Source organism: Bactrocera neohumeralis, chromosome 5, assembly GCF_024586455.1.
Source record: "Bactrocera neohumeralis isolate Rockhampton chromosome 5, APGP_CSIRO_Bneo_wtdbg2-racon-allhic-juicebox.fasta_v2, whole genome shotgun sequence".
NCBI classification, from domain to species: Eukaryota; Metazoa; Arthropoda; class Insecta; order Diptera; family Tephritidae; genus Bactrocera; species Bactrocera neohumeralis.
Window position 1 is genome coordinate 38107673 of NC_065922.1, and position 23882 is coordinate 38131554.

At 39.0% G+C, this 23882-nt stretch overlaps 3 protein-coding genes across 3 annotated transcripts in view; 2 read left to right on the plus strand and 1 right to left on the minus strand.

The window, feature by feature from the left end:
- The window catches only part of LOC126760711 (structural maintenance of chromosomes protein 3), a 32185-nt gene extending 17277 nt beyond the window's left edge, over positions 1 to 14908 (minus strand). Inside the window, exons 1-2 of the mRNA XM_050476553.1 lie at positions 14822 to 14908; positions 14656 to 14770 (exon numbers count right to left, since the gene is read on the minus strand). Of these exons, the coding sequence (XP_050332510.1) occupies positions 14656 to 14770; positions 14822 to 14836 (130 nt within the window). The 5' untranslated portion in view covers positions 14837 to 14908. The remainder of the gene's footprint in view (positions 1 to 14655; positions 14771 to 14821) is intronic.
- LOC126760729 (60S ribosomal protein L35) overlaps positions 1 to 23882 on the plus strand; it is a 133535-nt gene that overhangs the window by 3187 nt on the left and 106466 nt on the right. The window lies entirely within an intron of this gene.
- Positions 15529 to 22121, plus strand: LOC126760713 (cap-specific mRNA (nucleoside-2'-O-)-methyltransferase 1). Its single transcript, XM_050476555.1, has 2 exons — positions 15529 to 16234; positions 19549 to 22121. Exons 1-2 carry the CDS (start codon positions 15589 to 15591, stop codon positions 21240 to 21242), a joined length of 2340 nt encoding a protein of 779 aa, XP_050332512.1. The 5' UTR covers positions 15529 to 15588; the 3' UTR covers positions 21243 to 22121.

A 23882-nucleotide genomic window follows, 5' to 3' on the forward strand; every position in this document is an offset into this window, starting at 1 on the left:
TAACGAATCTGTAGTTCCCGTGCAGCAACCCATGAGACGTATGCCGACGGCGTTAGAGGTCAAAATAACTGAAAAACTGGAAAAGGCTTTAATGTTGGACATCATCGAAAATTAGACTACATTTATTACGCAACGGGGTTTATTTCGTTATGAACGTTGAAAGGTGTGAGTTCGGAGGCTAATGGAGGAACTAATATCTCCTTGTCAAAATACATTGAACTATATTGATAAGGTAATCATTTTTGGAGGATGGAGTCATATGTAGAAGTTCACGCAATTGAGGAAAGTCCTCTGATTGCCAATACTTGGGAGTGGCCAGGAACGGTTCTTTTACATATTTCTAAAGCAGCTCACGACTTTCGGTCTTAGACCAAGTATACTCTGGGTAGCCAAAGAACATCCGTTTGAAGGCGAGCTAAAGTGAGAACGCGAACCTACCCAGGGTTGTGTACTGGTTTTGGGACCCGCCACGTTAAAAACGCACCCAATGAAAACGAATGAACAAGCTCGGATGAGAGGCTACTCTTTTGATCACGACGATGGCAAAAGCATTAAGGATTACGATTTGAGGGCATGCACCTGGAGTGTTCTTAATTGGGAAGGTGCCACTTCCCAGCTGGTTGATGCCTTAGTGAAAATAAAGGCTGACATCACCGCCGTCCAAAAAGTGCGATGAAGTGCAAATTTGGTGTGGAATTCGTGGTGGGAGAGAGACTACGTTGCCGAGTCCTGGCAATCACCCCGGTGTATGAACGTCTGGCCACAATATGCATCAAAGCGAAGTTCTTCAATATATCGCTGATTTGCGCCCACGCCCCGACGGAAGAGAAGGACGATGTGACCAAAGATGCCTTCTATGAGCGCTTGGAGCGCACTTATGAGAGCTGCCCCCGCCACGATGTCAAAATCGTGCTTGGCGACTTTAACGCCAGGGTGAGCAAAGAAGGTATCTTTGGCACTACGGTCGGTAAATTCAGCCTCTACGACGAAACATTTCCAAATGGGTTGAGGCTGATCGACTTCGCCAGGGCCCGAAATATGGTTATCTGTAGTACTAGATTCCAGCACAAGGAAATACATCAAGCTACCTGGCTGTCTCCGGATCGAAAAGCCACCAACCAGATCGATCATGTTGTGATAGACGGAAGACACGTCTCCAGTGTTCTAGGCGTGCGTACGCTCCGAGGTCCTAACATCGACTCGGACCATTATCTTGTTGCAGCCAAGATTCGCACCCGCCTCTGTGAAGAAAAAACGCACGTCAACAAACACAAAGAAGGTTCGACGTCGAGAAGCTGCGATCACAACAGACAGCCGAACGATTTTCTACTCGGCTTGCACTCCTGCTCTGAGAGCACTCGTCAACAACTCGGTATAAGGGAACTGTGGGACGGCATTTCAAACTCCTTACGTACACCTGCAACCGAAACCATTGGTTTTCGGAAAATGCAAAAGAACAGCTGGTACCACGAGGAGTGCCGTGTCGCAGCGGAGAGAAAACAGACTGCCCACCTTGCAACGTTACAATCGGGGATGGGATAGATACCGAAAGCTGACTGGAAAGTGAGACGAATTTGCAGACAAACAAGGAGAGAAGCCAAAATGCGTGAGCACGAAGAGCTTGATAAACTGAGCGAAAGGGGTAATGTTCAAAAATCTTACGAAAAGATGCGTGACTAACAGAAGGTTCGAAGACTGGAGCATACTCTTGTAGAACCCTCAGAGGTGATCTAGTGACTTATGCCCAGAGCATACTAAAATTATTTAGGGCGCACTTTTCCAGCCTGCTGAATGGCAGTGAAATCATAACACCTCGCAAATGATTGGAAATCAGACTTGGAAAATCAACAACTGACCAGATATTCACCATGCGCCAAATCTTGGAAAAGGCCCGTGAAAAGAGAGTCAATACTCACCACCTCTTCGGCGATTTCAAAGCTGCGTTTGACAGCACGAAAAGGAGCTGCCTTTATGTCGCGATGTCTGAATTTGGTATCCCCGCAAAACTAAAACGGCTATGTAAACTGACGTTGAGTAATACCAAAAGCTCCGTCAGAATCGGGAAGGACCTCTCCGAGCCGTTCGACACCAAACGAGGTTTCAGACAAGACGACTCTCTTTCGGTAAGCAGAACTGGCGCTGTGGGATGAACCAAACGTAATGTTACGGTGCCTAAATTTACATTATCATTATCCCCGTCTTGCTATATGGTGCAGAGGCATGGACGATGGCAACATCTGATGAGTCGACGTTGCGAGTTTTCGATAGAAAAGTTCTGCGGAAGATTTATGGTCCTTTGGGCGTTGGCCACGGCGAATGTCGCATTCGATGGAACGATGAGCTTTATGACATATACGACGGCATTGACATAGTTCAGCGAGTTAAAAGACAGCGGCTACGCTGGCTAGGTCAAGTCGTCCGAATGGACGAAAACACTCCAACTCTGAAAGTATTCGACGCAGTACCCGCCGGGGGAAGCAGAGGAAGATGAAGACCTCAACTCCGTTGGAAGGACCAGGTGGAGAAGGACCTGGCTTTGCTTGGAATATCCAATTGGCGTCACCTTGCGAAAAGAAGAAACGACTGGCGCGCTGTTGTTAACTCGCCTATAACCACGTAAGCGGTTTTTACGTCAGTAAACAAGAAGTCAAAATCAGAGTCGAATGCTATTATTTATAAATATATGAACTATTTTGAATAGAAATAGAATAGAGATGAATTGGGACACGGTGGACGATATGTCCGGTAGTGATCATAATCCAATAATACTCAGTTATAGGGAAAATTATGCGAGTTATATCCACAACCCTAAATACAAAACGGTAAACGCTAACTGACCTCTTTTTCCTAAGAACGAGAAAATGAAATACTGACATGCTCTAAAAAACAACTTAACCTTACAGAATCTGCTCAATTATAAGAAATGTAATACTCATTTTCGCAAAAAAGTAAAAGAGACAAAAACTAGCTCTTTTGAACAATTTACTGCTCATATCAGCTAAGAGCTTTTACGGACAATCCCACCTCTTGTTACTTTCACTCTTTTAAATCTTCTACCGGAATTACAACAGATGTGCTCTAAATTGCAGAAATATTTCCCACTTATTTTGCATCGGCTTCTGCAGATGAACAATTTTCAAGTGAATACATTTCTGAAAAAAATCGCGTCCTCAAATCGGTATACAAGGTGAATAAAATTTCAAAGTCTGCTAGTAGTCTTGAAGAAGAAATTACACTGTTTGAACTGGAAAATAATCTTAAAAATACTAAAGAGAATTGTCCTGGCTCGGACAGAATCACCTATGCAATGATTAAAAATGCACCTCTGGTACTAAAAAGTCGTTTAATTAATTTATATAATTTAATCGTCAAAACTGGTGTGTTTCCCCACTCTTGGAAAAAATCAAACGTCATTTGTATTCCAAAAAATATGAATAAGATGAAACTGTTGGAAAAAATAATATCAAAACGAATACAATTTTTTTTATTTCAAAACAATCTGATAAGTACTGCTTTTAAACCTAGGCCAGGCACGGTAGAGGCAATAATCTACCTAGACCACTTTCTAGCTAGTAATTTATCAACTCGAAATCAAAATCATATAATAGAAAGTGTGCTCTATCTTAAAATCTTAGGAATAACCTTCGATCAAAAACTCACTTGGAAATACCAAATTGAAGACCTATGTCAAGACCTTTCAAAACGTATAAATCTACTCAAAATCATATGCAGCGTGAAAAGTGGTGCACATACAAAGTCTTTATTAAATATTATGAAAGCCTTGTTATTGGGGAAAATCTTATTATACTTATATGGCAAAATATCCAAACGCTGTCTGCAGAAAATCAAAAAATATTACCACATGGCAGGGCGCATAATTAGTCTCGCGTTTCGAACCACTCTTATTGCAAACATACTCTATGAACTGAAACTCCCTACTATTGAAGACTGCATTTTTAAATTAACTGGGTATAAAATATATAACTGCATGCAAAACTCAGATAACATCCTGTACACAGACTTTAAGGGTCTAGCTCATTCGAAAAGATAACTAAAAATTAATTCTACAATCACGGAAATCTTCAAAATGGCTAAGAAGATAGATATAGATTTTTATAAAGTAAAAACTTCCAAAGTATTCAGTCCTCCCTGAAAATCTGCAGAATCTCTTTTCATCTCTAGTGGTTTTACAAAAAATAGCACAAACCCACTGGCTTTAAGGCATGCTGAAGAAGTGCAAAAATGGAAGCAAAAGAACTGGCTAATTTGGTACTGTGATGGTTCAAAGAAAGTTGAAAACACTTTTGCTATTACAACAGAATCTAAAGAACTAATCAAAAACGGACTTTTGCCTAGCTACACGGCTATATTCACATCGGAAATTACAGCAATTGAAGAAGCTGCAAAAGTAAAACCCAAAATTCATTATCTAATAATATGCACCGATAGTCTCTCATCAATAAACGCTTTAAAATCGGCAAATATTAGCGATATTCGCACGCGTAGAGTCAAATAGACTCTCATACGAGACAAAAACATAAAATTTTATATACGCCAGCACATGTAAACATTACGGGTAATGAAAATGCCGATCAATTAGCAAAAGACACACACACTCACCCTACTTTTTTAATAAACAACTACACCGAAAAAGATAATAAAAGGTGCCTCGCAAACTTTATTAAAAACAAGTAAGGAAGGGCTAAGTTCGGGTGTCACCGAACATTTTATAATCTCGCATGATAAAGTGATAATCCGAGATTTCATTATACGTCATTTATATATTTTTCAAACACCGTATTTTTGTAAAGTTTTATTCCGCTATCATCATTGGTTCCTAATGTATATACTCGTATTATGCAGAAAAGGCATCAGATGGAATTCAAAATAGCGTTATATTGGAAGAAGGCGTGGTTGTTAACCGATTTCACCCATATTTCGTACGTGTCATCAGGGTGTTAAGAAAATATTATATACCGAATTTCATTGAAATCGGTCTAGTAGTTCGTGAGATATGGTTTTTGGTCCATAAGTGGGCGAGGCCACGCCCATTTTCAATTTTTAAAAAAGGCCTGGGTGCAGCTTTCTTCTGCCATTTCTTCCGTAAAATTTAGTGTTTCTGACGTTTTTTGTTAGTCGGTTAACGGACTTTTAGTAATTTTCAACATAACCTTTGTATGGGAGGTGGGCGTGGTTATTATCCGATTTCTTCCATTTTTGAACTGTATATAGAAATGCCTGAAGAAAACGACTCTGTTGAGTTTGGTTGACATAGCTATAGCAGTTTCTGAGATATGTACAAAAAACTTAGTAGGGGGCGGGGCCACGCCCACTTTTCCAAAAAAACTGCGTCCAAATATGCCCTAATGCGATCCTTTGTGCCAAATTTCACTTTAATATCTTTATTTATGGCTTAGTTATGACACTTTATAGGTTTTCGGTTTCCGCCATTTTGTGGGCGTGGCAGTGGGTCGATTTTGCCCATCTTCGAACTTAACCTTCTTATGGAGCCAAAGAATACGTGTACCAAGTTTCATCATGATATCTCAATTTTTACTCAAGTTACAGCTTGCACGGACGGACGGACGGACAGACAGACATCCGGATTTCGACTCTACTCGTCACCCTGATCACTTTGGTATATATAACCCTATATCTGCCTCTTTTAGTTTTAGGACTTACAAACAACCGTTATGTGAACAAAACTATAATACTCTCCTTAGCAACATTGTTGCGAGAGTATAAAAACGTGTCTCAAATTATGAAAACAAAATTAATGCTCATTATAAAACTATGCATCAGTTATCTCAACAACATGGCAGTAAATCGAATTTGAAGACAAAACACCAGCAACTTGTTTTGATGAGACTTAAACTCGGCCATAAAAACTAACGCACGGATATCTACTTTCAAAAGAATCACCACCACTTTGCATGAACTGCAATGATACCCTGACCATGCAACACCTAATAAATTGCTACAACAACACATCGCAAAATGTTGATTTTCATACCGCTATAGCAACACTGAACTGCGAAAATATAAGCAAACATCTACCTCCTATACTATTAAAATTAATTTAGAGTTGAAATGTTCATATAAGTAAATTAATACATACATACAGTGGGGAGCAAAACCGTCAACATGTTTACTGAATGCGACTAAAGGTGCTTATAACTTTTTTTCTACTAGCAGTATCGGCAACATTTATACACCAAAATAAAGATAATAATTCAATTTATTAAAAATAGAAAACAGAACGGCTTTTATTTATTCTTGAAGGAAAATATACGATAAATTCCATTTACAAGTCATTTTGACAGTTTTGCACTTTTACCCTTAGACCTAAGTTCTTCACAGGGCTTAGTACTTTGTCCATAGACCTTTATTTTTTATTACGCTTTTTATGCGTCTGGGCATACTTTCAACCAAGTTTTCAATAATTGAGTGGGGTATATTTCTCCACTCCGTCTGTACCCGACTCCACAGTTCGTCCATGTTGGAAGGCGGATTTCGATACCTAGCCAGCTGCTGCTTAACGTATGCCCACAGATTTTCTATCGGGTTAAGGTCGGGACTTTGTGCTGGCCCTTTGAAATTTTTAAAACTTTGATTTTGGAGCCATTCTTGGACAATTTTCGCCGTATGTTTCGGGTCGCCATCTTGTTGAAAAATTATTTCCTCCGCTGGATAGGCACATTCGTCCACGAAGTCAGGCAACTGTGAATTTAGAATATGCAGATATATCTCCTTATTCATTATTCCACTTATTCTAAACAAAGGACCAATATGTCACCACGTTCATCAAACTTCCGCCACCGAATTTGACAGTTTGCTTTACCTGTCCACGCTGAAGCTTTTCTTGCGGACGATGCCAAAAATATGCCTTACCATCAGATTGATACCTGTTAATTTTCGTCTCATCCGACCATATAACTCTTTTCCAGTCCTCAATTGTCCAATCTTTCTGTTCTCGGCAAAAATGAAGTCTAGCTTTAACATTTCGTTCAGATAAAGCAGGTTTTTTTTTGTTTAACCGCAGCAACCATACCAATTTTATTTAAAGAGCGTCGAACTGTCCATGTACTCGCTTTTCTAACTTAGCAGCAGCTTGTCTCGAGGAGTCCTACATTCATTTTTGCGTAATAATCGCTCAACAGCACGGGCATCACCATCGGTAAGCTTCCGCGGGCGGCCTCCAGCGTTTACAACATAGACAATATTTTGTCTTTTCTTCACATTTATTACCGTTTGTCGACTTATATTTAACTTTTCGTCAATTTTCCTAGCTGAATAGCCGTTTTTAATTAAAACAATAAATTTATCTTCGACGTCTCGCAGTAACTTTCGCATTTTTTTTTTGGTTCACAAAAAACCCCTGGAAAAATTTTTAGTAATCGCCACGACAGACAAAACGTTACTAATATAAATTGTTAACTCCGTCTCTACTCAGAACTTCCATTGAATTACCGAACCCAGCCATTCCGGTAAATATAGCGGGACTTTCATGGCATACTTATACAGTGGTGCAAAACTGTCAAAATGACTTGTAAATCGAATTTATCGTACATTTTCGTTCAAGAATAAATAAAAGCTGTTCTGTTTTCTATTTTTAATAAATTGAATTATTATCTTTATTTTGGTGTATAAATGTTGCCGATACTGCTAGTAGAAAAAAAGATATAAGGACCTTTAGTCGCATTCAGTAAACATGTTGACGGTTTTGCTCCCCACTGTACATATGTATCTATACAAAATGGGACGAAGGCCTAAGCAGCCAGTTCTTTTTTTTAGTATGTCTGTAAATTTATTTACAGGTCATATTAAGACATTGAGTGCCAAGGGGTTTTGACGAAAACCTTCCCCGGGTGCCAAGCACATTTTTTGCTATAAACTGGTGTAAAAGTAGAAAATATTCAGTTCTGCGCCAATCCCGGATGATTTTGTGGTTTATTTTGGATTTTATAACGGTTTTTTTTGTCGCACGTTTCCTTACGACACGACGGAATTGCAATCGTAAAAATCGATGTCGTACGAAAATGTGCGACGCGATTTTTTTGCTGTTTCTTATGTTTTTTTTTTACGCATTTTCCTTTACATTTATTTAAATTTTGTATTATATCTGTTTTTATTTTTCTTTATTTTCTTTTACTTTTGTAGATTTGAATTAGAAAATTGGCGAAGCGAAACCTTAGAGATCGTGAATTACGTGAAGCGTTGGAAGGAAGTGATGATGATAGTGATTTTTCTTGCGATGACTTGATTGATGAGAACTGGCTACCAGATGATTTGGACTGGACTCTGGACTCTGATAATAACAATGATACTAATAACAGTGATAACATTTATAACAGCGATACTGAAGACGACTGGGACATGGATGAGGACGAACCAACAGCATTGTCAAACGTAGTCGATTCTTCCGAAACAATCAATTGGACTGAATTTAGTTCTTGTCAGAAAACTTTTACATGCACTGGGCGATCAGGCTTGCAACAGTCTATTCCCTCAGTTATTTCCTGTTTGGACAACGACGTTATTGAATTAATTGTATCAGAAACAAATAAGTATGCGGATGAATATGTAAATAAAAGTGCTGTTACCAGATTTTCTAGAAAAAAAAAATTGGATACCAACAACAGATTCTGAAATGAAAAAGTTTCTTGGCCTTATATTGTGGATGGGTTTGGTGAAGGTCGGGTGTTTAAAAGACTATTGGTCCAAAGAAGAGCTCTACAACTTTTCAATTCCGGGGAAAGTAATGTCACGCAATCGCTTTCAGCTATTGCTTAGTTTCATGCACTTCTCAGACAATAACTCAATTATACCAGGTGATAGGCTTGGTAAAATAAAACCACTATTGGACATGCTACAAATGAGATACCAAAGAATTTACGTACCAGGTGAAAACATAGTAATTGATGAGACCCTTATTCCATGGCGAGGCAGACTATTATTCCGACAATATGTACCAAATAAAGTTCATCCTTATGGTATAAAGCTTTTTAAGCTCTGCTCTAGCGAAGGATTCACCTGGTCAGTGAAAATATACTCCGGAAAGTCATCAAGTGGATTGAGAGAAGTCGGTTTGGCTAAAACTGTTTGCGAGGATCTGATCATTGATTTGAAAGGTCAGGGTCGAACTTTATATGTAGACAACTTTTAAACAAGCTATGAATTGGCTCGTTCAATGCTAGATCAAAAAACACATGTGGTCGGTACACTCCGTGCCAACAAGAAACATTTCCCAAAAGAAGTTATGGTTGCTCCCATAAAGAAAGGCGAAGTAGTGGCTAGAGAAGATCCCTATGGTATAGTTGTTCTAAAGTGGAAAGATAAACGCGACGTCAGAATGCTATCCACGAAACATGCTCCGATAATGGTATTCATAACAGATGGAGCACGTAATCCTGCAGAGCCTTCAACTAGTCAAGGAGCGAGACGTAAAAGACGAGCAACAGAAAAGCCACTGGCTGTGGTAGAATATAATAAGGGGAAATCAGGCATTGATCTTTCCGACCAAATGGCTTCATACGCAAATACCCTTCGCAAAGGGTTAAAATGGTACCGAAAGCTGGGAATTGAACTTTTACTTGGGCTTTCTGTGGTAAATGCCTATACTGTGTATAAAGCAGCTACGAATAGAAACATTAATATACGAACATTCCGTGAACGCGTTGCTAAGGGCCCACTAGATCTCACATCCCCGCAGCCTGTATCGCAATCAAAACATATTATCACAAAAAGAGTAGATGAAAATAATAAAACCATCCGACGTGCTTGTGTTTTATGCTACGCTGAAGCAAAAATAAAATTTAGTCGAAAGGAAGCGAGAAAGAATATCAAAAGGACAACTACGTCCGAAATGCCTCAACACTCCCCAATTGTGCATTGATTGCTTTCCAAAATATACACATCTAAAAAATTAATGTAAAAAATCAATGCAATTGAAGTTATCATATCCTAATTTTAATTTTTCAATTTCTTTTTGATACTTTTTTCCGAAATATCGAGTGAATTGCAATAAATTTTCAAAATTAAAAAGAACCCCCGAGTTTTTATCATAAAAACCGCAAAAATGAAGATATCTCTATGAAACTTGGACCAAAATTTAGGACAAACATTAGGCTACTAGAAATACATTTTAAAAAACCCTGTAGCGTCAACCAAAAACACATGACAATACCTAAGGCCAGACAATGCCTATCGCACGAAAACGTGTAGCCATGGCACCCCAGGAAGTTTTTGGTGTAGCACGAAAAGGTGTAGCCATGGCACTCAATGTCAACTTTTGACAAATTTTGTTCACTACGCGCGGGTAACTAAGCAAGGGAGGACCGAAATTCACTGTTACTGCTATTACACTAAAATCCCGTTATCACACAACTGAAAATAGGAATATACATTTTTGTGTTTACATTTAGAACTTATGATTATAAAAAAGGGGTAAATTTAAGAATAGCATCCCCAGACTTCGGGGTTAAAATGGGTATGTACGGATAGAGGAGGTCCTCCAGATCAAAAAAATATATAGTTTCCGCTGACTTATGGTTATTGAGATATTTGCATTTAAAGTTCAAAAATTCAACTATTTATACGCGTGTTTCTCTGATTTAAAATGAATTTTACACTTAAATTTTTAATTTTTATATCCACTAACACACGTGGAAGTTCACGCAAGTGAGGAAAGATCTCTGATCGCCATTCACTTGGGAGTAGCCAGAAAAGATTATTTTACATATGACTCAAGCAGCTCACGACTTCCGGTCTTTGACCAAGTATGCTCTGGGTAGCCTAAGAACATCCGTTTGAAGGCGAGCTAAAGTGAGAAGGCGAAACATTCCCTACATAGGGTTGTGCGCTGGGTTTGGGACCCGCCACGTAAAAAAATAGTACCAATGAAAAATTACCAACAGCCTCGGAAGAGAAACTCCCCTTGATGACGACCATGGCAGACGAAATAAGGACTGCGAATTGAGGGCATTCGCCTGGAATGTCCGGTCCCTTAATTGGGAAGGTGCCGCTGCCCAGCTGGTTGATGTCCTCGTGAAAATAAAGGCTGACATCACCGCCGTCCAAGAAATGCGATGGACGGGACAAGGACTGAGACGAGTAGGTCTTTGTGGCATTTACTACAGTGGCCATATAAAGGAGCGCAAGTTTGGTGTGGGATTCGCGGTGGGAGAGAGACTCCGTCGCCGAGTACTATCGTTCACTCCGGTGAATGAACGTCTAGCCACAATCCACATCAAAGCGGGGTTCTTCAATATATCGCTGATTTGCGCCCACGCCCCGACGGAAGAGAAGGACGATGTGACCAAAGATGCCTTCTATGAGCGCTTGGAGCGCACTTATGAGAGCTGCCCCCGCCACGATGTCAAAATCGTGCTTGGCGACTTTAACGCCAGGGTGAGCAAAGAAGGTATCTTTGGCACTACGGTCGGTAAATTCAGCCTCTACGATGAAACGTCCCCAAATGGGTTGAGGCTGATCGACTTCGCCGGGGCCCAAAATATGGTTATCTGTAGTACTAGATTCCAGCACAAGAAGATTACATCAAGCTACCTGGCTGTCTCCGGATCGAAAAGCCACCAACCAGATCGATCATGTTGTGATAGACAGAAGACACGTCTCCAGTGTTCTAGACGTGCGTACGCTCCGAGGTCCTAACATCGACTCGGACCATTATCTTGTTGCAGCCAAGATTCGCACCCGCCTCTGTGCAGCAAAAAACGCACGTCAACAAACACAAAGAAGGTTCGACGTCGAGAAGCTGCGATCACAACAGACAGCCGAACGATTTTCTACTCGGCTTGCACTCCTGTTCTCTGAGAGCACTCGTCAACAACTCGGTATAAGGGAACTGTGGGACGGCATTTCGAACTCCTTACGTACACCTGCAACCGAAACCATTGGTTTTCGGAAAATGCAAAAGAACAGCTGGTACCACGAGGAGTGCCGTGTCGTGTCGGAGAGAAACCAGACCGCCTACCTCGCAACGTTGCGATCGACCACAACACGTGCGGGATGGGATAGATACCGAGAGTTGAAGAGGGAAGCGAGACACATTTGCAGACAGAAAAAGAAAGAGGCCCAAATGAGTGAGTATGAAGAGCTTGGCCGACAGGGGTAAGGCTCGAAAATTCTACGAAAAAATGCGGCGGCTTACAGAAGGTTTCAAGATCGGAGCATACTCTTGTAGAACCCCCAAAGGTGATCTAGTCACTGATGCCCACAACATACTTAAATTATGGAGGGAACACTTCTCCAGCCTGCTGAATGGCAGTGCACGTACAACGCCAGGAGAAGGCGAACCCGATTCCCCAATCGATGACGATGGAGCAGACGTTCCATTGCCCGACCATGAAGAAGTTCGAATAGCAATTACCCGCCTGAAGAACCACAAAGCGGCGGGGGCGGATGGACTAAGGTTCTATCGAGCGTGTTGTGTGAAAGATTAAAGTCCACCGTCAACAAACTGATTGGACTTTATAAGTGGGGCTTTAGATCTGGCAAATCAACAACCGACCAGATATTCACCATGTGCCAAATCTTGGAAAAGACCCGTGAAAGGAGAATCGACACACACCACCTCTTCGTCGATTTCAAAGCTGCTTTCGACAGCACGAAAAGGAGCTGCCTTTATGCCGCGATGTCTGAATTTGGTATCCCCGCAAAACTAATGCGGCTGTGTAAACTGACGTTGAGCAACACCAAAAGCTCCGCCAGGCAAAGCAGCTCCCTTTCATGCACCTTCTTTAAACTACTCTTGGAGAAAATAATTCGAGCTGCAGAACTAAATAGAGAAGGTATCATCTTCTATAAGAGCGTACAGCTGCTGACGTACGCTGATGATATTGATGTCATTGGCCTCAACAACCGCGCCGTTAGTTTTGCTTTCTCCAAGATGAATAAGGAAGCGAAGGAAATGGGTCTGGTAGTGAACGAAGGCAAGAGGAAATATCTCCTTTCATCAAACAATTAGTCGTCGCACTCGCGACTTGGCTCTCACGTCACTGTTGACAGTCATAACTTTGAAGTCGTAGATAATTTCGTCTATCTTGGAACCAGCGTAAACACCACCAACAATGTCAGCCTGGAAATCCAACGCAGGATAACTCTTGCCAACAGGTGCTACTTCGAACTGAGTAGGCAATTGAGGGGCAAAGTCCTCTCGTCCTGCTATATGGTGCAGAGGCCTGGACGATGACAACAACTGATGAGTCGACGTTGCGAGTTTTCGAGAGAAAAGTTCTGTGAAAGATTTATAGTCCTTTGCGCGTTGGCCAGTCGCATTCGATGGAACGATGAGCTGTATGAGATATATGACGACATTGACATAGTTCAGCGAATTAAAAGACAGCGGCTACGCTGGCTAGGTCATGTTGTCCGAATGGACGAAAACACGCCAGCTCTGAAAGTATTCGACGCAGTATCCGCCGAGGGAAGCAGAGGAAGAGGAAGACCTCTACTCCGTTGGAAGGACCAAGTGTAGAAGGACCTGGCTTCGCTTGGAATATCCAATTGGCGCCACGTAGCGAAAAGAAACGACTGGCGCGCTGTTGTTAACTCGGCTATAATCGCGTAACCGGTGTCTACGCCATTAAAGAAGAAGAAGAACACTTCACTAATATGTTTCTAACCATTTATTTTATATTATATAGTGCAAAAATAACTTTTATTCAATATTTAACTTTTGTTCAATTATTTTTGTTCAGACAATAACACAAGGGTTGCATTCTAACTAATAATCAATGTTGCCTTAAATTCTTATTTCACAGTAGAACCAAAAGAAACAATGAAACCAAATAGTACCCCAATGACAGGAAATAAATAACACATTGGTTTTTCGCAAAGAACTCCTTTCTGCATTGACGGCCTTTGGGCGCGCTTCAAAAAAAAACCTGGTCGAACCAACACCTAGGCGTGATCAGTTCTTTCGCGTTGAACTATTTTCTGAACTGGCGGCCTTCGGCCGCGATAAAAAAAAAATAACCTTGGAAGAACCAACACCTGGGCGTGATCAGTTCTTTCGCGTTGAGCTCCTTTCTGCATTGGCGGCCTTCGGCCGCGCTTCACAAAAAATAACCTCGGTCGGACCAACACCTAGGCGTGATCAGTTCTTTCGCGTTGAACTCCTTCCTTTCACCTAAAGTTTAATATGGAATTGAAGTTATTTTTCCACTATTTAATATAAAATAAATAGTTAGAAACGAATAAGGGAAATGTTAGGGGATATAAAAGTTAAAAATATAAGTGTAGAATTAATTATAAATCGGAGAAACATAAATAGAAATAGTTGAATTTTTGAACTTTAAATACAAATATCTCAAAAACCATAAGTCAGCGGCAACTATGTGTATATATGTATATTCTTCATCTGGAGGACCTCCTCCATCCGTACATACCCATTTTATGCCATTCTTAATCGCAGCCATGCAAACTCCATAATGCAATTCCTTGTGCTTCAGAAAATAAGAAAATGAAAACTTTTGGGTACAGCCGAATTTTAGAACTTTCATGCTGGTTTTCGATTTAGTTAATAATATAATATAAGTCCTTAATACTTCTACTGAATTTAAGAAAATTAAATACCTGCATTCAAAGCAATGACAACTTTTTATATATGTACATGTTTAGTTTTAATTTTCTTACCATAAAAAAAATTACTTTTTCCAGAACCGTTCCTTCCAACAACCACATTATGCCTCTTGTCAAAGGGCTCGACCACTGTTTGGTCTTTGTAACTTTTAAATCCTTGTATTATAATCTGTAATAACCAAATTGAAAAACCTTTTCTTTTCATATAATAAGATCTTACCTGCTTAATATGCATTTTAATATTATTGTTTACACTTCAACAGTTGTAGATATTTGCCTGTGTGAAACACATCGACGTAAAGTTACCACCAGAATGCAATTGTGAAATTTGATCTAAATAACGGGAGTTTCGACAGGCAATAAGTGCAGTTTCGATAATTTTAATGCTGTAATATTGCCAAAATGACTGTATATTGCTTATGGTGCGATATAGTCCCTAAATAAATATCCTGATAACCACACACGCCTTACATGTGTGGTCGATCGGTATGTGCCGAAGGGAGATTTACCAGAGAACATAAATTATAGGGAAGTTCCAAAGAGGAATTTTGTCAAACAATGCTGTTTAAATATCATTTTGGGTACCTATATGAATACATAATGTTTGATAATATATTATACTTTCATATATGTATGATATGCTTTGTGAATACTATGTACATAACATATGATATATGATAGTCCCGATGTACAAAGAAATTACATTAGTAATTTATATAAATCAAAAGGCTTTGATGTTTAGCAATCGGTCTCTCATTTCCTATGGGATGAGATGAGAAGAGATGCTCGTTATATCTGGACATAAATATTGCCATACTCAATAGACAAACATTTAAGAGCTAGATAGCAATAGTAATTGCCAAGTATTAGGAATTAAGCAAGAAGAGTGTAGTTCACCAGGTATCGATATTTATGTTTAAACATCTCAATATTTTGTTTTTTTTTATCGGTCACTACTGGGAGTAATTGTTTGTATAAATTGCTGTTATGGAAAGGGAAAATAATTTCAGTGAAGAAAATGGCGAGCCAATGGCGAAAAAAATTAAAACAGAATGGGTTAAAAGTTATTCTGATAAGGCCCTGCTTATGATGACTAGGATGGGTTATGAGAAAAACAAAGGTCTAGGGAAGCAGAACCAGGGTCGTCTTGAACCCATTATAGCAGTTCAACAGGACGGCAGAAAGGGATTGGGTCTAAAAGATGAATGTCAAGTATCTTTGGAATCTTGGGACAACACTACTGAGATAATAAACCTTCCAGAAAATTATTCATGGATTACAAATAATGCGTCGCTCGAAATCACATTGGATGATTTAAAAGATAATATAACCTTAGGCCCTCCTAAACGTACGATTGATGACGAATGTTTATACTGTAATTCAGACATTTTAAGTAATATATTGAAAGCAAAATCTGAATTTGACAAATTAAATGACAGCGAATTAAGAAGAGCGCGATCACGATCTAATCCATTTGAAACTATACGCAGCTCCATATTTTTAAATAGAGCTGCTGTTAAAATGGCGAATATTGATTCAATGTGCGATTATATGTTCACAAATCCGAGATATAAGGATGGATCATCAATGCTGCAAAATAACGAACTTCTATATTTTGCCGATATATGTGCTGGTGAGTTGAAAATGTGAATTATTGTTTGTTAAAGATATATGTATTCATTATAAGACCGAAAATTAGAGAGGGAGTTAAAAGATCTCCAGTTTTGTAGGTTTTCCTTACATCAATATTTATATCAAAACAATTTATCAATTAGGGTTTTCACAAGACTCATAAAGTTATAAGTTATAACAATTCGAAACATAGCATTGAGAATTGTAAATGTGTAAACTCATTTTTGTATGAAATTCAAAAACAATTTTTTTAAACAAGTGTAAAAATGTATAATTTTACGATTTTACGATGCTTTACGACGGGTTGTGAGTACCCCAAATAATTTATTTGTATTTAGAAATATTCGATATATTATTAACATTTTGTGATATTGCTTTTAATCAAATCTAAGGTATAGTAAAAAATGCAATATTTTTCCTATAGATGGCTTTAGAAATCTATCTCGCATTGTATAAGGTTTCTACAAAAAAACAAAAAAAACTGATTGCTTGACTCAGTCTTGTTTAAGCACTCGTCAAAGATGGAGCAGAATAATGGCAGTCCAAAATATACTTAGGTAGTGTTTATGGTACACCCGCAATTTTCATCGATTTAGTTCAAATAATTTTTAATGACAGAGATGCACCGTGCCCCTGAAAGCACGACGTCAAGTAAGCCTGTTTCAATTAACCAGGTGTGCCATTGTACAAAATCTTTTGGAACTTAATAAATAAGTCAAGATATAAAAGCAAGCTTCACGTTTCGTTGTTACACAAATTAACGAAAAACACCTTACTGCTCGAATTTCCAACTGCAAATCTTCCTTTAGTCGGACAAGGTCGGTCAATTTGATCAATGAATAGGATGGTTATTGGTGATGGAAAATGTGACAATGTCAAGCACAAATAGTGCTGAGGCGGCGTAAACAGGAGCCAGCCTAGGATTGACGATCAGGACCTATTCTGTCAGCAATTGGACCATATAAAGAAAGCAACCTCTTCGGCCACAAAAAACAATAATGACTCGGAGGTTCTTTTGCATTCACATTATAGTCCGGATCTTGCACCAAGTTATTACTAGCTCTCCCTTTCAACAGGGTTTGCTAATAAGGATGATATGATTTCTAAGATTCCTTTTTGTCCATTTTTAATATGTCATGATCTATAATTTTTTTCATTCTATTCAGTAATATTTACAATTTCATCATCGTCTACCTGTGCTCGCCATACGTCGAATTGTTGAAAATTTCGATCATACATTTTCTTTACATAATGCAAGTGCCCATAATACAAAGAACACATCGAAGTAATGAAAATATTGTTGCCGGCCTTTCAGGCAAGTGTTGCTCAAGAATTGGGACTGTCTCAAATCAAAAACTGGCGATTAAGAAAAGATTAGGGTTTGCATCCGTAAGAAATCGTTCTCACTTAAGAACTGAAACTATTGGATCAATTGAATCATGCCTCCAAAGACAGCCCATAACTAGCTATAGCTCCTTAAACTTGAATCGCTCCGCGCATTGAAGGCTATTCCGAAAATTGGCCTTAATAACTGTTTCGAGGATTAGAAAACAGTTGGCACAAGTGTATTGTGGCCAAAGAGGATTACTTTGAGGGGGACGGGAGAGGGGGATTTTGAAGAATAATTTTTTTTTAAATTTAAAGTTATGAACAAAGTATTATTATTGTTTCCTCATAGTAGTACATATGTATATGTAGTAATACAGGGTTTGTATGGAAAGTAATAAGACTGAGTCGATTTAAAAAAATTTATTGAATCAATCGTTACAATTCTTTAAAAACTTTCAAAATAGGCTTCTTCTGTGTCGTCACGGAAGGCATTCTCCGGAATAATCTTGACAGCCGAGATGCATGCTGTTTGGATCCCCTCTGTCGTCTTAAAATGCTTGCCTTTCATCGGAAATACGGAAACAAAAAAGTCCGTGGGGGCACATCTAGGCTGTAGGGCGGCTGCGGAAGCGTTGGGATGCTGGCCTTGGTTAGGTAGTAAGAAGGCGGTGTGAGCCGGAGCATTGTCGTGATGCTACTTCCAACCGGCTGCGATGTCTTGACCAACCCGATTGACCCTTCGTTTGAGTCTCTTGAGGACTTCCACGTAAAACTTGGCGTTGACGGTTTATCCAGGAGGAACAAATTCATGGTGGACGATGCCTTTGATGTCAAAAAAAACAATTATCATCGTTTCCACTTTGAATTTTCTCATTCATCTGCGACCTCTTCCCGTCCCTCCAAAAAGGCGTGGTGCCACCGAAACAACCCACTTCTTGCTAAAGCAACATCTGGGTAAGCATGCTTGATCATTTCAAACGTCTCGTCACAGATTTACCGAGTTTCACACAGAATTTAATCGCGTACCTCTGCTCTAACGAACGCATATTCGGCTTGCACCACTCACAGAAACACGTCGCTAGTAAATGTTTGTCCTGTCTCCAGGTGGTCGGAGACAACTAAGACCAAAACGAATAAATTAAGCTTATTTTAAAACTTTCCAAAAGTGTTTACGTGTAATCTAGCAATTGCAATATTTTTATACTCTTGCAACATGTTAATACAGAGTAGAATAGCTTTGTTCACCTAACGGTTCTATGTATCTCCTTAAACTAATGGAGATAGATAAAGGGTTATATTTATAAATAATAAGGATGACGAGACGAGTTGAAATGCGGGTGACTGTCTTTCTCTCCGTCCGTGCAACAAGTTTCTACAGAGTATTATAGTTTTGTCCACCTAACGGTTGTAAGTATAATAGTAGATAAATAAAGTGCTACATATATAAAATGGTTAAGAAGACGAGTTAAGTTGAAATTCGGGTGACTGTTTTTCTGTCTATCCGTGCAAGCTGAGACTTGAGCGATACTTTAGATATCTTGGTGAAACTTAGTAGACATGTCTCTTGGCACCATAAAAAGTTTGGTATTGTAGACAGGCGTAATCGGATCACTGACACATCCATTAATCGAATACATATAAAGTGCCATAACTAAGCCGTAAGTTAAGATAAATAATTCAAACTTGGAGAGAATCCTGTCTTGATAATAGTGTGTATGAATGTCAAAAATTGGTTGAATCAGGTCGATAATTCTCTTGGCCCCATATACCTAATATAAAAAAATTTGATAAGTTATACTATTTTACAGTACGAAAAAGCAGAAAATCGAACTACAACCACGCCCACTTCCCATATCACATAATTTTAAATTCCATTTCCAGGTAACGAAATTTGGACCCCAGTATCTATAGCTTACTTTTTACCGCAAATAAAAAGCTATCAACACTGACTCATTTATCATAATATATTTTTTATATATTTAACAGGACCCGGTGGTTTCTCAGAATACATACTTTACAGGAAATCTTGGGAAGCAAAAGGATTTGGATTTACTTTACGTGGCCCTAATGACTTCAAATTAGATAAATTTTTTGCCGGTTCACCAGAATCATTTGACACTTACTACGGAGTCAGAAAAGACGGAAATATATATTTTAAAGACAATCAAGACTCTTTTGCAGATTACGTGCTAAAGCATTGCGAATCCGGTGTTCATTTCGTTATGGCAGATGGAGGGTTTTCAGTTGAGGGTCAAGAAAATATCCAAGAAATTCTTTCTAAGCAACTTTATTTGTGTCAATGTTTGATGGCATTAAAAATCCTTCGAGTAAACGGCAGTTTTCTTTGCAAATTATTTGATTTATTCACGCCATTTAGTATAGGACTGATATTTTTAATGTATAAATGTTTTGATCAGATATCTATATTGAAACCTAATAGTAGTAGACCGGCGAATTCAGAGCGATATTTAGTTTGTAAATGGAAGAAACCAAATACTGATTATGTTTGTAAGTACTTGGATCACGTCAATGACATTTTAAACTTGGGTAAAGAAGATGTTTTAGAAATTGTCAACCAACAACACATTGTGTCTGATCAAACTTTCTTAGATTATATTGTTAAAAGTAATAATGACATTGGACAAAACCAAATTTTAGGTTTAAAAAAAATTGCAGCATATTGCAGAAACACCCAACTTAAGGAAACTAGACAGTCGGAAATAAGAAAACGTTGTCTTGAACTGTGGGGACTTCCAGATAAGCTTCGACAAGCCCCAGAGTCTAAAACCCAAGAGAAATTTCTAGAAGAAGTTCTTGGTGATTGGAATGATAAGTTATTTTTTAATTCTTTGCCTACAGAACTACATACAACGGAATGCGTCCAAAACAATATTAACAGTATATATGACTGGTATTTTGTCCCAGTTGGACGGGCCGAAACTAGTATTAATGCCTGTAGTATGTTTTTATGTAAATCTAAGGGTTGTTTACTACGATATAGTGACAGCAAAAAATGGGAACCCGTAGAATATATATTTGACATATCACCGAAATCAATATTTTATGGCGAAATTGTTTACGAGTATACTGGTGAAGGTAGAACTCAAACCAGAATATGCGCTTTACACATTATAGATGCGATAATGCTTGGAGGAATAGATATACGACGTTTAAAACTTTCAGAACGTTCTCGGTTATGCCAAAAATACTCTCTTAGTCTTAATAAGCCATTCAAAGAAGGCAATTGTAGTCCTATTCGCAGCAAATGTTTATATGAATTAAAATATTTAAACAATTTTTTTAACGATATGAAGTCACATGTTTTGAAAGACAATTCAACCCGCCTAGGTTTAACTTTGTCATCTGAAAACAAATTTTTTGTTCCCGGGGGCATTATGTTGTTTTGCGAAATTTTTCACAATTTTTTCTCAAGTATGTCCCATTCAACTCATAAACTGTATTATTTCAATAAGCAAACGAAAACATCGTTTTACAAAAATTGTATGCCAAATGATATACAAAATACTTTGTACGCTTCATTTAGAAATAGTTATCAAAGACGATTACTGTGGAAATGGACCAATTTGAAGCAAGTTGAAGAAAAATGTAATCATCGAGAAACAAATTTGCTCTACCGAGAAGATTTAACAAAATTTATATTCAATAAAGAAAAAAATTGAAAAAATAAATTGGATATTAAGCTTAATATCGTAACTAAATTCATTAAAATCATATAAAAGTGTTATATTGACTATAACTAAAATAGTTTTCTTAAAGATCTATTAAAATATTCCTATGTGTACATTTTAAATAATTTCACTTTAGTGTATTTAACAAGATGTACGTTTATTTAACAACATGTAAATAAACCATTTACTGATTTCTTTACATCTAATCGCCTGTGTTTTTTATACTCTAAGTACTGTTTTGAACAAACTGTCTATAAAGCTGTTTGCCTTACTAAATGAACTCAGGATATATAATTTCTTATAATAAGACGATCATTATAATTCAGTAATAACTTTTCATTACGATAAGTGTAAATACAAAACTCCAACGAGAGTACTTAATACAAAAATAAAATTAATGAAGAGCGATAATATGGCGCCATATTCCGTTACTCAGTTCAAAAATACTACATTTGCATTTAATTCTGGGAATAAAATATTGTTACTATGTAACTCCAGTTTTAGGGTATATTTCGTTTAAATTGTCCATTTATTTTCAATATCTTTTTTGTGTATTAGAAATTAATTAAGAACTAAATTATGGTAAGCTTATAGAATATGAGCATTAATAAATAAAATGCAACAAACAAATGTCAACAATAAATCCGAAGGCAAGAGCCAGCCTATGATATAAAATCCATTTAAATTTAAGAATAAATGAAGTTGTTCTTTGCGTTGTAAAAAATACACCTAACAAAATTTTTTGTTAGAAATATATGATTTTAACGACTTAAATTGCAACCCTTCTTTTGTAAAAATGCGTATTTTTATAGCTGATAATGTTATTGATATGTAATTGAATCTTACTTCGCCATTAAACTTTGAATTAAACTCATAGTTTTTTTAATTTGTTTCTCGGACTAGAATTCAGCAAATACATATGTATGAGGGTTGACTTTTATTTGACATTTTTTATGGTATTCAAGTTAACACGTAAGAATTGCACTTTTTGTTTGTGAAATGTAAGAATGATGCAATGCACTTTGTTTACGTTGCAACATTCTGCTGACGCATAAATTCGTTGCTCAGCCACTGCGGCCAGACCGGTAACCCGACACCTGCCTATGTCGCAAGCGACTTTGTTGCGTATGCCGATTCGGCTTGCCGGATATAGTAACGCACAATAATGATTTTAAGTTCAAAAATATTTTTAGAGTTCAATACTAAGTTCAGTTTGTATTTTGTATGTCATCTATAATAAACGTGCTTGCTCCGGAAACATGTCGTATAGCGATATGCTTAGAGCCGTCAAAAAAGATGGTGCTCTGAAAGAGCTTGGAGAGAACGTTTCGCGGAACCGGAAGACAGTAAAAGGCGAAATACTTCTAAAAAGGAAAAAGGCCCAGATGAACACGAGAGCACATGAAAGGGAGATATGCAAGGTACTGAGCGACCAGGCGCAAATAAGAGCCCTAATCCACGAGGTATCAGTGGAGATCCGAGACCTAGACCAAATAATCACCAAAGAAGACATGACAGTGGTCGCCCGGGTGGGCATGATGACCCTCGCAGAAAGGGTATGAGCGGTGCCAGCCTAAAATGGTACCTAAAGCACCTCGAGGGGGGAAGAACTCCTGAGGAAGCGGAAAGGATGGCGAGGAACAAGGTCAGGGGCAACAGTGCCTCTCCGGCCTCGAAGGTGCGTAAAGGCGCAAATACCGCATCCAGCAGATACCCAAGAGGCAACGGGGCAACTATGCCCAGGTAACCGGAGGCCAACTCTCCGCACCGAATCCTCCTCGGGCAGCTGAGGGACAGCGCAGATATGCGGATATATTAAAAGGTATACGGATGGCTGTGCTGCCTCTGAACTACACGCCGGAGACTCTGGGAACAGAGGAGCTTACTGCTCTGCAAAAACTCCTCATGGAAGAGGTGTACAGGGGATGTGAGGGCCCAGTAGCCCTCTATGGGGTATACTTCAAGGGCGGGTTCATCCAGGTCGACTGCAAGGTTGAAGCAAGGCTACGGGAAATCGCTCCTAAGCTAGTGGGCTGGGAAGGCCCCATTCAGTGCGTGAAGAGGTGGGAGAGCATTCCGATCATGCACTGTAGGACGGTACTCCTCCCAAGATGTGAGGAAAACCTGACGAAGTTGCTTTGGGGCCCGTCAGGAACCAAAATAGAGGTATCAATACCTCGGCCTGGCGAGTGGTCGACCGCAAAGTGGTGGGGTCCGAATGGAGGTTGAATTTGTGTGGACGACGAGTCCTACAAATTCATCCGGAAGGAGGGCTTCCGTCTGAGCTATCGGTTTATCACGGTAGTCCTGAGGCCCTACAAGCTGAAGGCTACCGATAAAGAAGACGAGAAGGTGCAGGTAGACGAGGAGGCCACTCGTCCTAGCACCAGCAGGTTGCAACTGCGGAGGCCACTGTGGAAGAGGGTGCTACCATCAACGCAAGAACTTCTAGAGGGACTTCAGGACCTAGATGGTATTGCGACGGACGGGGCAGATGAGAACCAATATTGATTACTTTTGTATTTCAGAATTGCTAACACAGGACCTGGTCGCTGTGCAGGCCAGAGACAAGGAAGGTGCGGACTTCGTCCTGGAAGCGGCCTATTTTCCAGGAGACACACATATTGCGCC